The 17,183-nt window shown below is 41.6% G+C and overlaps 3 protein-coding genes and 1 long non-coding RNA gene across 4 annotated transcripts; 2 read left to right on the plus strand and 2 right to left on the minus strand.

The window, feature by feature from the left end:
- Positions 1-6,287: 6,287 nt before the first annotated feature.
- On the minus strand, positions 6,288-7,462 carry LOC103636729 (velvet complex subunit B). The gene is made up of 2 exons (XM_020542531.1): positions 6,846-7,462; positions 6,288-6,773 (listed from the first exon to the last, which is right to left on the minus strand). The coding sequence occupies exons 1-2, from the start codon at positions 7,389-7,391 to the stop codon at positions 6,288-6,290; spliced, it is 1,032 nt and encodes a 343-aa protein (XP_020398120.1). The 5' UTR covers positions 7,392-7,462.
- A 4,786-nt stretch (positions 7,463-12,248) lies between these two features.
- LOC103636728 (protein FAR-RED IMPAIRED RESPONSE 1-like) lies at positions 12,249-13,309 on the plus strand. The gene is made up of 2 exons (XM_020543366.1): positions 12,249-12,761; positions 12,853-13,309. Exons 1-2 carry the CDS (start codon positions 12,289-12,291, stop codon positions 13,283-13,285), a joined length of 906 nt encoding a protein of 301 aa, XP_020398955.1. The 5' UTR covers positions 12,249-12,288; the 3' UTR covers positions 13,286-13,309.
- Positions 13,310-14,051: 742 nt separating this feature from the next.
- On the plus strand, positions 14,052-15,473 carry LOC103636727 (uncharacterized). Its single transcript, XM_008659068.1, has 6 exons — positions 14,052-14,160; positions 14,236-14,576; positions 14,658-14,720; positions 14,790-14,870; positions 14,979-15,047; positions 15,123-15,473. The coding sequence occupies exons 2-6, from the start codon at positions 14,268-14,270 to the stop codon at positions 15,471-15,473; spliced, it is 873 nt and encodes a 290-aa protein (XP_008657290.1). The 5' UTR covers positions 14,052-14,160; positions 14,236-14,267.
- Positions 15,474-16,154: 681 nt separating this feature from the next.
- Positions 16,155-16,941, minus strand: LOC103634747 (uncharacterized). Its single transcript, XR_556914.3, has 3 exons — positions 16,851-16,941; positions 16,359-16,736; positions 16,155-16,262 (listed from the first exon to the last, which is right to left on the minus strand). It is a non-coding gene; the product is annotated as an uncharacterized lncRNA (long non-coding RNA).
- Between the last annotated feature and the right edge of the window lie 242 nt (positions 16,942-17,183).

Raw genomic sequence — 17,183 nt, forward strand, 5'->3', positions numbered from 1 at the left:
TCCGTTGTTCGAAAAGCTATCATAGATAGATCAGCCCAACAACCACCCTATGTTGAGAAACACTTCGATTACCTGCTTTCCCCTTTTGGGTAAGATTGCTTCTTGCCCGTAGCATGTTGTGGTGGTCTTGTAGCCATTTTATTAGTGGTATATCCCCCTATGCAACCCAAGAAGTAGAAGTCATCTTGCCAAGAATCTTGCTTTAAGATACACAATTATGGCTAGGAGTGTTTTGAATCCACATAGTCAAACTCAAAATATTATAAACCTCCTTAGATTGCGGACAAAGTTCATAAATCATAAATGCATGGTTAAAACAAAATAATAAATACATAAAATAATACCCTAACAATCTTATCATATTGAGCCCCATCTCTAATAATCTATGGGCATCCTATTGCCCAACAGTATCCCTTGAACCTTCTTGTGTCAGACTTGTTAGTGCCAAGCTCAAATTCATTCAATATAGCATGCTATCAAACTGCCAGCTTGAATTCATATATACAAGGATACTGTGTACCAACAGACAGAGGACAGTCTTCATCCCAATCATACACATGTTCAACTGGCTCTCTGTCATCAATAGGAATAACAACTTCTCCCATCTCTATTTAAAGTTCACTAGTCATAGCAGGAATGGGAACTTCTTCTCTAGCAGCTTCCTCAACCCTCATGTTAGCTACTTTGAATCACATTGCCTCATACACTTGTGCCTCGTCAGCTATAGCAATGGCTTCGCCATCTTGTTCTATATCTACTAGGATGGTCAATGCACCTAGCCTAAAACAACTACCATATCAAAATATTTTGGTCGAGAGCTATAGGTACCACCAATGTCTTATCAATTATGTATAGCTTCAACATTGGTCACACCTGACCAAGGAATATAAGTAGAGCTAACCTAGATGCCACAAAACCATCATTTATCTCATATCCCTCTCCGTGAACAACCTCCACAACAATGTGTGCCATAGTTTCATCCCATTTGTTCATCATTTGATCAAATTGATCACCTCTTTTAATTTCCCATTTAGATCTAGTATCAGTATCCTTAACCCAAAGTGATAATGTCTAGCTAGGTCCCGAGATGATCTTTGTAGCCACATCATCATAGCACTAATCTAGACTATAACCATTGCTCCAACCACAACTCATGATCTTACTTACCATTTCTACCACACCATATTCAATATCAGCGACATACTTAGAGCACTTAAGAACTACTATAAATTCATTGTTAAGTTCAATCCTGGCATCAATGTAACCATAAAAACATTCCAGAGTTAGCCATACACCTAGCATGTGTAAGTGATTAGCAGTAGTGGCAATAAGATACTTTCCAAGGGGGCAACTAACCTAATCATTTTCATAGATCTAGATCAAACATCATCTACATCACCTACCTATGAATGAAATACAAACTAACCAATTCAAGCCATGAACACGGATCACCATGGAACCCTCTCTCTAGTTCATTAATGCTAGTTGCATAGCAAGGGGAAATATTCTTACTAACCTTTATTTCATTTGGAGCACCTATGGGCAGGGCAAATCTATTAGGTTCGTTGGAGCGGGGCTTTGTCATCACTGTAGTAGTTAGTCATCGTTGTAGTTTCCACTGCATGGAGAAGAACGCTAGAGAGGAAGAGAAGGGTGGGGAATGAGCAGAGCGAGGGTCTACATGAGAGGAGATAAAAGATAAGGACACAAGGACAAGAAGATCATTACACATGCCCTCTCCATGCTAGGAGGACCCAGAATGCCACATCACCAAAAGTGGCAAAAATGAAGCACATTCCATTGTTCATGTGGTAAATGTGTAGGTGCAAAAATAAGGTTGGAAATTGGATGAGTCCCAACCACAAGGATGGTAAATTTTTAAATTTATTGTGATATAATGATCGTCACTTGCTCCTCCTCCTTCCAAACAATATTGATTTCTGCAACCCTAATTCCCAAATCCTAGTGCTAGGCACCGGTGAGTGGGTGGTCGATGAAGGCATGACGGACTTCGTCTGTAGACAACCACCGACAATGACAATTGACAAAGTTAGGAAAATAGAGGCCAACTGACCAGTAGTGCCAATCGCTAGTGCCATAGCTCGCAATAGCAACATGCCTACAAGTGGCGAGTCTGAGCAGAACACTGAGTAATCTAGTGAACAATAGGGAAACTTTTCTCCTTCATTAAGTTCAAATTTAGTCTCTTGGTTTCTCAACTTCCCATGTAATTTATCATGGATAGCAAATTGCTAATTTTATCGCCTTAGTTTGTCCCTGAATTACTTAGTCCTAGGTCAAATTTACCTCAAATTATTTATTCTCATAGTCTAATTTACTATTTTTATAGTTTAATTTAGGTGTCTAAAGCTTAATGAAAAAGGAATCGCGCTACAAATGTCAGCTTTCTTGAAAAGGGTTGATGCCCAGAAGAAATAGTCATGAGGTGAAGCTGAGCAAGGAGTTACTCCATATACCAATAAAACATATATGAATTTGATTATTAAAAAACTTGGCTAGTAGGAGAAAAACGCCCCACGTTATTATATCAAGAAGAAGCTCAATCGAAGCCCCGACCGAGAAAGGTCATGAAAGTTGGTCCCCGTGCAACATGGGGTTATGCCTCCTATAGGCCAGATCTTTACTCGTGCCTCCCATGCAACATGAGGGTCTGTCACCCTATAGGCCAGATCTTTACTCGTGCTTTGAGCCCTCCCAACCCCTACACGATGATCTGTGCACATAGATCAGTCCATCTCATGCACACACAGCTAAGGAAACCAACGAGTGATATTTTTTAACCACAGTTTGAAATTCATTACCACTGATATTTAAACTCAGGACCTTTCAGACGATTTAACCAACTCAGTTAGAGGTCATTTCACTATGAATTTGATTATTACTTTGGTATGTTGAACTTTATATTAATTGATAAATAATTTTAAGTTACGTTCAAATTCTATAAAATTTATCAAATCATTCTCGATGGATGTTATATATTTTCTATTATTTGCAAAGTTAGAGCTACATGATGTTATACATGCCAAATATTGGGATTTATAAGGTTAGGTTGTCAAAAAAGAGGAGTTACTAATAAACAAGTGTATGGTTTTTCCTCAAATTCAGACGACATTTCTGCTCGTTGGATTGTAATCTAGTGGATGACATGCTTTCTTCCTTCTTCCATTTCAAGGACACACAGCGAAGGACTCTGCAGTTCTCGGTGGCCACCGTGTCCGACACCGTGGACCCTTGCCGCACAATATAGCCCATTGTTGAGGCTGGTTCCAGTGCGGGCGACAGCGCCGGCGGGAGGGAGCCGCTGCGCTCGGACGCGAGCGAGAGGTGGGCGAGAATGGCCCTCGGGCGACGGCGCTCGCGCCCGACGAGAGCGGGCCGTATCGCCCCGCTCTCGCCCGTGGTGGAGCGCGTGCTCGGGCGAGAGGGAGGCGAGGCACTGGTCGGGCGCGTGCGCGGGCGAGAGCGCGGGGCAGAGAGAGCTGGCGCGAGCTGATTGGTTCATGTGACATGATCTAATTGGTCCACGTGTGCTAGCCGTTGCAACTAGCCATTTTTTACCATTTAGGATTCAAAAAATTTTAAAAATTTGCAAAATTTTATATATTTCATCCCCAATTCCCTATAAATACCCCTACCCGGGTGGAGCTCATTCCACATACCATTTCATCTCATTTCTCTATTCCAAACTCCTTTTCTACTCATCTTCACGTCATGTCTTCCTCGAGCACAAACTCAAGTGAAGGAGCCGAAGGTGCAATGTTGAATGCATTGCAAACAACCATGGAGGAGGCTATGATCAACCTCAATGAAGAGTCGTCGAGCCGGCCCAAGCATCGTCGACGCTACATCAATCGTGATCGTGAGCCTGCCCATGATCGGCTTCATCAAGACTACTTTGCCAATGACTGTTTGTATCCTCCAAATTACTTTCAGCGTAGGTATCACATGAGGTTATAACTTTTTTGAGTATTATGCTTAGATTAGGTGAATACCCTTTGTATTTCACCCAAAGAGAAGATGCTCTGGGTCGACTCGGTCTCTCTCCCCTACAAAAGTGCACCATAGCTCTGTGCTTGTTAACCTATGGATCCGCTACAGATTCGATAGATGAGTACTTAAAGCTAGCTAGATCAACTGCAGATTCGATAGATGAGTACTTAAAGCTAGCTAGATCAACTTCATTAGAGTGGGTATCATTCATTGTTATGGGGAGGAGTTCCAACGTCGACCAAAAGTCGCGGATACTAAGTGTCTGCTAGCAAAAGCAGAAGAGTGTGGCTTTCCAGGCAGCATGCTAGGAAGTATCGATTGCATGCATTGGCAACAGAGGAATTGTTCGGTTGCATATGTCATTCATTTCACAAGGGGGGATATCAAACATCACACCATCATCTTAGAAGTCGTTGCATCATATGATCGGTGGATCTGGCATGTTTTTTGGGGGTGGCCGGGTCCAAGAATGACATTAACGTACTCAATCAGTCGCCATTATTCAAGGATGTCCTTCGCCATTATTCAAGGATGTCCTTCAAGTTCAAGCACCCATAGTGAACTTCATGGTTAATGGACACGAACACAATATGGGATACTATCTTGTCGACGACATCTACCCTTCCTGGCCGGTGTTTATCAAGGGTATTCCTCTTCCACAAAGGAAGAAACATCAGTTATTCACAAATGTTCAAGCAGCATGGCACAAAGATGTTGAGTGCACTTTTGGAGTGTTGAAATCTCGGTTCAACATTATAGCAGTTCCTGGACGTTCTTACTCTCAACATACTCTTGATTTGATCATGCATGCATGTGTCATTTTACACAACATGACCATCGATGACGAGCGTGATGCCGATTTAGATGAGACAATTGATTCTATAGTCGGTCTGTCAATCTACTACAATGCAACCCGAGCCTAGCAGCCAGGATTCAAATGGACAACGAGATGACAGTCACATTGATGTATATGCAACTCCTAAATGATTTGGTTGAATATGTATGGGGACATAGTGATCATTAGATTTATGTAATTTTCTATTAATTATTATGTATTTTTAAATCGTTATGTAATTTTATTTTAATTATTATGCATTTTTGTAATTTTTAATTCAATAAAAATAATATGTTGTGTGATTTCTGAGGGTTAAAATAAATCTGCGTGAATTACTTAATTCTAAAATAGAAAAGCCGATGTGGCTATAGCCTGATGTTGTAACCTGTTGTAGTCTATGCACTGGAGCAGCAGGGGCGAGAGTGGAGTCGAGAGCTTATATGGTAGGGGCGAGAGCGAGGCTAGAACCAGCCTAACTATAAGGCTGGTGCCAATACAACCTATAGTGAGGGCGATAGCGCCCAGCAGGAGGCGAGAGCAGGGTTGGAGGTGGGCGAGAGCGACCCGGCGGGCGCTACTGCCACCGCCCGACGATAGGCAGGCGGGAGGTGGGTGACGCGTTGGCGATGGCATCTTCGCGGGCGAGAGCGAGGGGCGACAGTGAGGTGGCGGCTTCTGATTGGTCCATAATTCTGAAATAGAAAGGCTGACGTGGCTATAGCCTGAGGCTGTAGCCTGCTGCAGCCTGTGCACTGGAGCAGCAGGGGCGAGAGTGGAGACGAGAGCTGACGTGGCAGCGGCAAGAGGGAGGCTGTACACTGGACTGCAGCCTGTGCACTGGAGCAGCAGGGGCGAGAGTGGAGGCGAGAGCTGACGTGGCAGGGGCGAGAGGGAGGCTGTGCACTGGACTCAGCCACGTCAGCTCTCGCCTCCACTCTCGCCCCTGCTGCTCCAGTGCACAGGCTGCAGCAGGCTACAGCCTCAGGCTATAGCCACGTCAGCTTTTCTATTTGAGAATTAAGTAATTCACGCGGATTTATTTCAACGCTCAGAAAACACACAACATAATATTTTTTATTGAATTAAAAATTACAAAGTACATAATAATTAAAATAAAATGACATGATAATTAAAATAAAATTACATAACTCTAATCGGACTCCTCCATCTCATCCTCATCTTCCTCCTCTTCATGTTCCGCTTCCGGTTCCTCTTCTTCGTCATCTAGCAGACCAAGTTCTTTTTCGACCATCTTTACGGCCCTGCCATGGGTACGTCTTTCAGCCGGGTCCATATCTCTGGTTGATCGGCCCTTTAAGATGTTCCATTGCTTCAAAAGCTTGGCCTTCACTAATCCACCCCACAAGTTCTTCATTTTGAATGCTTCACTTGTTGATTCGCTGCTCGTGGCTTCCTTCCCTTTCCCCTTCGTCTTTGTCTTTCACGCAGCCGCCTTTGCCCTATCACGCCCCACTGGTCGGGGCACTTCCTCCTCGGTGTCTTCAGTGCCTCCAGAACTATATTCACTAGAGACTCCGAGTCGAGTTCTCTTATTCGCAGTCGAATCAGAATAACTACCAAGACCATGCTTTGCTGACCACTTGGGCTCGTGGCGAACAACTTGCCACCAATGATGGCGCTTAAATGGATGCCCCATTTTACCCTCGAACCTCGCCATTGCTGCATCCATGACCATTGCATCGTCAGCTCCGCTTTGACGCAACCTTTCTTCTTGGAGGTAGAATCCATTGAACTTGGTCACCTCCCGGTTGTAGGTGACCCAATGATCTTTAAGTTGCTTGGCGGTTCGATGACGGATAGGGTCGGAGGTGGAGTTATATGTTGCCGCTATTTGGCCCCAGAAACTTGATCCGCTCTTATTGTTGCCGGAGATGGGATCATTAGAATGCATAAACCAAGCATTAACCTACAATAAAACCTATAATATAAGTAAACTAAAAAAAATCAAGATTAAATAAATGAGAAACGATTCACTCACCAGCTTTTCCTCGTCTTCCTTCGTCCACTCTAGCCTCTTTGGACGCTTTTCCTTCGGCACGGGATTTTCCTCAGCTTGGTTTTCAGATCCAACAGATAAAGGTGCAACTGGAGGAGGTGCTCCATACGTAGGTGGAGCATATGGATGAGGTGCTCCATACGGAGGTGGAGCATATGGAGCATAAGGAGGTACTCCATACGGAGGTGGAGCATATGGAGGAGGGGCGTATGGAGGTATCTGGAAAGAAGCTTGACTTCCGTCCGCAGCAGGTGGGGGAGGGGCATACGGACGTACCGGGAATGAGGCTTGAATTCCGGCTTGGGAAGTTGGAGGTTGACCATATGAAGACGGTGGATATTGATACAAATGATAGGGATAAGGGTATGGTGGTGGACGCGCAGCCGGAAATAGTGCACGGGGGAGTGAGGCTGAAACATCGGAGCGACGATGTAGTGAAGAAGACTCATCTAACGGAAGGGTTGTAGGTGACCCATCGGACTGCAAGAGATCCGTGAAGGTGTTCAAATCTGGGGACCAACCCGACATTGTGTGAAGAAAGGGGAGTTTGGAAGAGAAAAATGAGATGGAATGGTGTGTGGAATGAGCTCCACCCGGGTAGGGGTACATATAGAGGGATTGGGGATGAAATTTGTGATTTTTTGCAATTTTTTCAAATTTTTTGGACTCCAAACGGTCAAAAACGGCTAGTTGCAACGGCTAGCACACGTGGACCAATCAGATCGCGACACGTGGACCAATCAGATCGCGCCACGTCGCTCTCGCCCGCGCTCTCGCCCCGCCAGTGCCTCGCCTCCCTCTCGCCCGCCTCTCGCCCGGGCGGGCGCTCCAGTGCGGGCGAGAGCGAGGCGATACCGCCCGCTCACGCCAGGCGCGAGCGCCATCGCCCGGCGCCGGCCTCTCGCCCGTCTCTCGCCCGCACGCGGGCGACAGCGGCCTCTTCTCGCCCGCGCTGCCGCCCGCACTGCCACCAGCCTAAGGATGGTTACAACCAACTTTTTAATTCACCTGTATAATAATTAGCTTTTCATTATTAATGTTTGGTCCACTTGTTTTGCTCACTAGGTTTCTTGGTTCTCATGTGTGTCTCAGCCGGCTGTAAAATTACAGTCCGCTTCTTCTCTCTCCTCTTCTCTTTCATCTAATTGAGTATTTATCCTTCTTGAGCATCTCCAATTGTTCTCTAGAAAAGAGCTCCTTAAACTCATCTTTAACAAGTTACTAAATAGCTATTTGGAGTAAAAAATAGTTGTCTCCAACGGTTACTAATATTTGGACAGTATTTTAATTTTGAATCTAGATTTGGTGGTCCATTTTTTTTGTTTTCTATTACATGCGCTTGTTTTGTGTTTTCAACCTCTCCCTGGGGACGGTTCTCCTTGGCGGCAACTTTTCTCCTGACGGTGCACTGTTGCATGAAACAACAACCGCAACAAGTTGGAAGTAGCGTACGTATCCGCACAACTCCGCTTGACGGGAACATATAATATCATGATAACTTATATACAAAATATGTCTTATATTGTTATAAGAAAATGTTTCATAATCCATTTGTGATCCTAGCCATACATAAATTTTGTTATTTTAATTTAGTTGTTTCACTACTACATTGCAACCATCAGTATCATGCAGACTTCGATATATATCATGATTTGCATGGTCTCATCATTGGAGAGCACGTGCCACACCTGCCGGTAGAAGTTGCGTCGTACATCGTTAGTCATCAGGCACGCACCACCATACACGCTTGCTTAAACAAAAAGGCAAGTGTGTGTTTGCGAAGAGAATTAAAGGCAGACCGGCACAAAAGCTACCCCGATGATGGCGAGTGGTCATTGTTGTCAGTCCTCCTCTGCGTCACCTTCAGCGCCGAGATGACGCCACAATCCTTGATATAGTAGTCGTCGAACACGCGCGGCATGGTGAGTACCGCTGACTCTTGGCTGGGCTGCCAAATGAAGTGCACCCCAGCCTCATCAGCGAGGTAGTACATCTGGTCGTTGCACCACCGGATGTGCTACTCCTCTACATACATCTTGTTCAAGGACACTCACACAACAGCAACAATAGCCGTCATCGCAGCGCACAAGAATTCATGGCCGGTCAGTAGCGACTTATGTGGCAGGTTGGGCTTCAGGTGGAGGATGAGCTGGACGACGTGATGGCGCCGTCATCGGTTGCGATGCCCAGAACAACCCGAGAGTCGTCGGCATTGGCGACGATCATGAGATCCCCCTGTTTGACGATGGACAGCGCGGTGCAGCCGCTCTCGACCGCGTCCAAGCGGCGGCTGCGCCGGAGCTTGCCGTACACAGCGGCGCATGGGCCACGTAGGATTGCTTTCAGAGGTCGAACTGGCAGTCATCAAGCTTCTTCTCGTCGTCGATGAGCGAAGCCAACGCGAACGCCTCGTGCTAGTGGTGTCTGTTCAGGGTTTCCAAGTAAGAAACATAGATTCATCTTTGGCATTGGCTTATGAAAATGACTCATAAGTCAGATCCATGGAAAAATATTACGGAGAATAAATGTCACACATGCAAAAAAGAATTTAAGTTGAAAACATTATTCAAACAAAAGAAATTGCATGCAAGGCTCTTCTTTAAATACTACTCCCTCAATCCAAAAATATAATTTAATAATCTTGGTGATACTTATCTAGTACTACACATTGTGCAAGGGTAGCAGGTGAGCTTCGGGAGAGATGTAGTATATGTTTTTACTATAATAGATGTAGACATGAACACACATATGGTGTAGTGGTAGCTACGAGCACATTTACTTGAGAGGTCGCAGGTTTGAATCCCCTTGGAGCCTATTTTTTAATTTAATTTTAGATAGGCGTGGGATGTACGTGGGAATGAGAATGAGCTTTGTGGGGGAGGGGAGAATGGGAATGGGAATGAGCTTTGTGGGGGGAGGGGAGAATGAGAAAGGAAACATAGAGGGGGAATCGGAAAGGCAGAACAGGGAATGGGAATGGCAGAACACAGAATGTCAGCATATCCCTTACTGCCTTAATAAGTAGTATAGATATTCTCCTAAGGTTTAATCATTGTGCCTTGATTATTTTAATAATGTTTGCTTGATCTTATTTGTCTTGTGGGTGTGAAAAACGCGCCAAATATCTATGCATGCGTGAAAATAGTCTGGGGCAACTATTATTGGAAATGGCTATCTATTTGGAGAACTATTGGAGATGTATTTTTCACTTTACTTTTTAAATTTAAGATTTGTTGAATTGTTTAGAGAACAATTGGAGACGCTCTTAGGGTGTGTCTGGTTGAGGAGCGGAGGAGAATAGAGTGGTTCCGTTCCAATTTTCTGGATGTTTGGTTTCCAACAAAATAAGAGTGGAGCGGCTCCTAAATCTTCATATGAATATTTACTATAAGTAGCTGGAACGCTCTCGCTCCAAAAAAAGATCGGATGCGAGCGCTCTCCCAGACGTGAGCGCTCTTTCTCCTCTCCTCCCCTCCACTCATACGGGCATACGGCTCTCGAATCAAATAAAGAATGGAACGGCTACGCTCTATTCTACTCTTCAACCAAACAAATAATGGAGCGGCTTTGTTCTTCTTGCTAAACGTAGAATAGAACAATTTCATTTTCAAATATTAGAATGGAACCACTCTATTTTATTTGACTCTCCAACCAAACACATACAGTCCCTCTAAAGACTCAGACTCCATAGCCCAATCCAAATCCTGACTCAACGTCGTCCTCTGTCACCTGTGGCCTGCCGGCTGCCGCTGCCTCTTGTCCGTCGTCTCTGCTTGCCTTTCTTACCTCCGGAGGATCTTTTTCTAACCCACAGGGAGGTCACCAGCGTTGTTCAGGTTGCAGAGGGGTGAGTGGTATCAAAACCGATACTTATATGGATATTATTTTTAGATTTTTTATTTGATTGCGAACAAATAAAATATAGAACCTACTATACAAATTCGTATTCTTAATTGTTTTTACATTAAGATTGTAAAGATTCATAAAATCTAAACCTCAAATTTATCATATATATTCTCAAATGACAGATATAAAATTCAGATGCGGATTCAGATATTTTTCACATTTTTCATTGTAGAAGCAAATAATGCATAAAACCATTTATATAAAATTTTATTCTTATTTGTAATGATGTGTTGAATAACATAATAAAATACCAACATCAAATTTCATACATATCTATTTTAAAAATATTAATTTTGTTCTAACAATTCATATATGCAAAACTTTATTCTTATTTGTAATGATGTGTTTGATAATATAATAAAAGCTCAGATCAAATATATATATATATATATATATATATATATATATATATATATATATATATATATATATATATATATATATATATATATATATATATATATATATATAGGGCGTTGGTAATGGAAGCCCTGGGCTTCATATAGGTGCGCGGAGCCCCAGCCGGACGAGCTGAACGTGGTCGAACCGAATGGATCGATCCAGGCGGCCCGTTTTAATGCAGTACAGTTATGCAAGTATAATTGCTTGTACAAATATGCGTAAACCAACGTGGGCGACGTGTTCGTACGTGGATCGGTGACGTGTAACCCGTAAAAGGGGGAAGCGCATTTAAACATACCGTTACGACACCGTAAATGTATTCATAACATTGCATAGATGTCTGTTACTCCCCCGAACAGATCGCCCACGATCAGCGCGGCCACGATCCTAAAATTAAGCGGGTAATGGATATGCGCCGTGAAATATGCGTCCACGATATTGGATATACGTTTGGTATAGGGAAAAAAATCATAATCTTCCAGAGAAGTGGTGAGTACGCATCATTTGATATTCCGCTGCTGGGTGAACGGCGATTTTGATCTGGAAGATGGCGGCGCCATGGGGAAACAAGACCATAAGTGAGTATGCGACGCCGACGTCTGTTCATAGACAAAATCAATGCTTGGATATCGTAACAATGGTGCAGGAAGAAGAACAAGGAGGGTACCAGTTAGCGTCAGATGGAATTACGCATACAGAATCAGCTACTGCTGTAAACGCAATTACTCCACCGGCAGCTTTGAGGGCCCCAGGGGTTGATGAACAGACCATATTTGAGGCATCAAGGATGACAGTAACTGAAGGAGGGCAGCACCTTAATACTATGCGTACTATTGGTGATCATGAACAAGACACACCAGTGATTCTGCAGAGACATGTAAGTAATATTGAACTGATTTGAATTTTCAGTATTGAACGTTGAATTGTATACAGTATAAGGCAGCTAGAGATGGTGTGACATTAAGTATTTATATTGTGCATACACTGTGAAACTTTTGGCTGAAAATTGTTATGTTCTACACACAACATAAAAATATGTAGGGTACCATAGATGATACAATTTATATTTTTTGCACAGGAAGTTACAATTGATCCGAGATTAGTACCTAAAGTTGGTATGACATTCAGTGGGGTGGATGAAGCATATAAATTTTATAGTAGGTATGCATATGAAGTTGGATTTCCATTGAAAAAGTATAGGGAACGGAAAAATTGTAAGTGGTTGAATTGCTCGATGGAAGGCAAAAGATCAGTAAGGGGAATATCAAACCCAAAGGTACGTAGTACCAGTTCGAAACGGACACAATGCAAGGCCGGTATGAAACTTAAAAAAATTTATGATGATGCAAAAGAGACAGTTATATCAGTGCGTATTGATCTGTTGCACTTGGATCATAATCATGAATTTTTTAAAAAGGATACCGAAAAGAATCAATTACAATGCAACAAGACGCATGATCCTGAATACATGGAGTTCATAAGTTCAATGCAAGAGAGTCGAATCCCGCAACATTGTATTATGGATTATGTATCAGAAATGCACGGTGGTCCTGAGAGTGTGCCTGTAACAGCACAGGACATGTATAACCTGTAAGTTTATGATATGTTCCGATTGATATACATAAATGATATATGCTGGTTGTTGTTTCTGCCTAATGCTAAATTCTCACAATAATTTCAGGAAAAAGGCAAAGCAACGAGAAAGAAATGCAAATGATGTGGCAAAGCTACTATCCTTTTTTGCATCCTGCAAAAAGGATAATCCACAATTTTTCTCTGACTTCCAATTGGATAAAGAAGGCAAGATTTTAAGCATATTTTGGTCACATGCAAGCCAGCAAGGGGATTACATTGATTTTGGTGATGCGGTTACATTTGACACAACACATAAGACTAATCTGTATGAAAAACCACTAGGTATGTTTGTTGGTTCAAATCACCACCTACATTGCACTATATTTGCTTTCGCATTGTTGGGGGATGAAACTGTTGATACATTTGAATGGGTATTCAACGCCTTCAAAACATGCATGGGAACCGAAGGTCCACGAGTGATGCTGACAGGTACGACTGATAATAATGAATTAAATGTATATACATCAACTATGGCTTAAATTAGATATTATTTTCTTTATATAACATGGAATAAGATTCGTACAATTGTGTCATATATGTTTGCAGATCAAGATCCTGCAATGCCAGTAGCCCTCGAGAGGGTTTTCCCGCACACAATACATCGTTTATGTCTATGGCATGTGCAAAATAGGTATATGCCTTTTCTAAACGAGTTGTATGCAAGATTTGAGGAAATGGACTTTAAGACACGGTTTCAATCTATAATACATCATCCTTTGACTGAGTTGGAGTTTGAGACTGCATGGTCAATGCTACTTGAAGATTTTGATCTGCACGATAACAGTACTCTGGATAAGCTGTATGGAATACGTAAGGATTGGGTGCCTGCTTTTTTTAAAAATCATTATTGTGGTCTAATGTTGTCTACACAGCGTAGCGAAAGCATGAACAGGCTTGTCAAAAGTGCACATGTTGATGCAAATACTCCGCTTCATCAATTCGCCAAGCAAATGATGAAACTTCTACACAGTAGAAAGATGAAAGAGTCAAAAGAAGCAGTGGGAAGCATGGTGAGGATAAAATTGTTATGTCGTATATTGATACTTTAATATAAGTGTAAACTAATTTGCATTATATATGCCACAGGGTCAAAAGGAAACGAACACGCTATACATGTTTGAGATAAGGGTTGCAAGAGCATACACAAGGGCTGTGATGTGTAGATTCTAGGAATCTTTGAAATATGCCACCGCATTCAAGATAATACATGACGAAGAAGGGGGTGCACATGATTGGGTAGTGCAACATACAACTAGATCGAATAAAATTGTTTGGGGACAGCACCAATTCAAAGTCACAGCTGATGAAGATGCAGGAAAGTATACTTGTGAATGCAAACATTGGGAACATACAGGTATGGAGTACTACAAAGTAAATATATACATTGAAAACATATGAACAAAATCTTAAGATCATTATTGTTTTATAGGGCTATTCTGTGTACATGTACTACGCGCGTTTATGCATCTTCAGATTGACCGGATACCGAAAGAATATATTTTACAAAGATACACCACCTCTGCAAGGCAAGATGTTCCGTTTTCAAGAGATGATAGGAATTTGAAGGGGAAGGATGGAGAAACTAAGTCATATAGACAGAAGATGTTGCTTAAAAAGGCAATGAAAGTAGTGCATCATGCTAGTTTATCCAAAGCAGGAAATGATAGAGCCCTAACAGTAATGGATGAGCTTCTCGAAGTACTTTCGCGTTTGGAAACAGATATAGACGTTGAGGAAACTTGTGGAACTAGTGGAGGAGATGGTATACAGGTATGTAATGTTTTAATATGTATGTTGTAACATATTATTAATCATATTATATTGATGAGGTGTGAAACAATAAAATCTCAGGACGATGATGAAGCCAATAGAGACAACGAAAAGGATGATGAATTTGACGAAAGGAATAACAAGGTTTGAATCGTTCTGTTGTTAATGTTTATTTGTAAATGATGTATAATGATCTTTCATCCAAATTTTCAGGAAATTCAAGACGTATCTATTATACTTGAACAAGGTGTGGCCAATGATCAAATACATATACCAGTACGTCCATTAGAAGAGGTAATATCTTTAACAACTTTACTGATTTGCAGGTATACATATACATGATTTATACGTTTGAGTTATTGGGTTATGATTGAGCTTAACAAAATGTGTTGTCAATTACAGATTAATTTGCATGATCACGCAATAATGAATGTTAGTGGTGTCAGTGAACAAAATGATAATGCCAGAAAGGTAATAATGGTATAAATACTGTATGTTGGACTACATAATATTATATGCTGAGAAGTATTTACTTTTGAATTGCAGAAACTGGAATTTGCAGTCGATGGGATAAGCTTGGTAAGACCAAATAACTCAAGACCCAAAGGAAGAACAATAAAGGGGAGTGAAGAAAGGGTTATTAAATTGGGAGCTAAAGGTACAAAGAAAATGACCAGGAAATGTCAGAAGTGTGGAATTGCTGATGGTCACAACAGTAGGACATGCTTGTCAATGGAGGAAAATAGACAAAGGTTGGCAAGCCTTGCTGGACGTAAGAGAGGACGACCTCCAGGATCTAGGAACAAGGGTGGCAGTAAAGCTCCTGATTGGAATGAGACAACAACATCTAAAAAACACACAAATGAGTTCGATAGTAGTGAGTCAGACAGTGATTAGAATGTTGTATGAGATACGATAAATTTGTTTTTACAATAAACCTTGCTTGTTTGGCAACTGATTTATATAGAGGTGGATATTGAAATCTAATAAATGGTGCGTATATTGCTTAATAATGTTGCGTAACTGGAACTACAAAACAGCGTATATAACTTGTGGGATGATCGTATAATTTGTAAACTATATACCAGTACTGTTGATAAACGACAGCAGTGAGTCAGGCGCGCGAATAGTCTGTTGTATCTGATACAAATAATCTAAGATATAAAGTTGTTGAAATCTGATAAATAGAGCGTATATTGCTTACTAATGTTGCATAATTGGAAGTAGGAAACATCGTATATGGCCTGTATGATAATCGCATATAAACAGATGGTAGTATTAAGCAATGAGGTATACATATAACATCTTCAGAACATAAAAACAGATCATATTTAAAGCACACAGAAGTGAAAACATCTGATGTTCACATATTCGCGACATAACCATAAGTATCCAGCCAACTAAAGTTCACAGAAAGAACCTGGGTAACACCCCTAACACAAAGTAGCATGACAATTGTTCTGAAAACAACACATATAAGGAAGCTTCCTACAATTGTTAACTGAACAAAATGGCCAAAATACCACAGTACGGTACATTGCCCACACCATTGCTTAGATCTGACATAGTTCACTAATTGCACGCAAACATAAATCTCTGGATATCTAATGGAAGTGGCAACGCCTTGTTGATGCGATGGAATGTGAGTTGATGAAGGGCATGAGCACGTAGGTCTCGGGAATTGTCCTGCAATAAAAGCATAGCTTGCATCAGACACGTCTATAGCTAACATGAACAACTGATGGCAACCGGACTATAGAAACAGTTAGCACAGACACTTACTGGTTGATTGAAAGAAGATATGACACCTGCATTGTGATCATAAGATTTCATGTAACTCATCACAAAAAATCCACAGTCATTTGACCCTGTCCTCATTGTTGGGCAGTTAGATGGCATATCCAATGGAAAATTACCAAACTTAGGAAATTCTGCGTTGGGGCAAACGTGTTGTAACGCTTTGCTCAGCCTACTCATTATCACCCTAGCCCATGGGAATTTCCTGCCACCTAAATAAATTGGATCATAATGATAGTCCTTCCATTCGGTGCCACCAAGTTGTATACCATAGGGATTCGAATCTAAAATGTGTATAACCCGGTGGTGTAGATTGATCACATAGAGTGTCCAATGACCCCTGCTAAGCATAGGTACCATTATCTGTTGATGAGAAAAGTAAATTTAGGTTACATGTTGCTGTTGTAAAGTCATGATAATTAAAATGTACAGTTAATGAGCTGATGAAACTGTGAACAAAATGTTAATGGGACTTACCGACTTGCATTTATCCAGATTCACCAAAGCAGGCAATGTGTTGTGCAAGCAATTCTGTAGGACATTTTGATCAAACGGCTGAGGATTCTTGCTGTGATGTTCCTGTTCTTCAAAATTTAACAGAGCCTATAAAAAAAATAGAGTGTGTAAGTATATTATGTGTATAGTTACAATAACTGTGAAGAAGAACCTACCCCAACGTTGACATCAAGTATTAATCTGTTAGATGTCAGAGTTCGACGATGATTTTTAGAATCATCACGAACACAATCTATGAAACACTGCATGAAGACATCCTCAAGACATTTACCCTCCGCGAAAGATTCATAAATA

Source organism: Zea mays, chromosome 8, assembly GCF_902167145.1.
Source record: "Zea mays cultivar B73 chromosome 8, Zm-B73-REFERENCE-NAM-5.0, whole genome shotgun sequence".
In the NCBI taxonomy this organism is placed as follows: Eukaryota; Viridiplantae; Streptophyta; class Magnoliopsida; order Poales; family Poaceae; genus Zea; species Zea mays.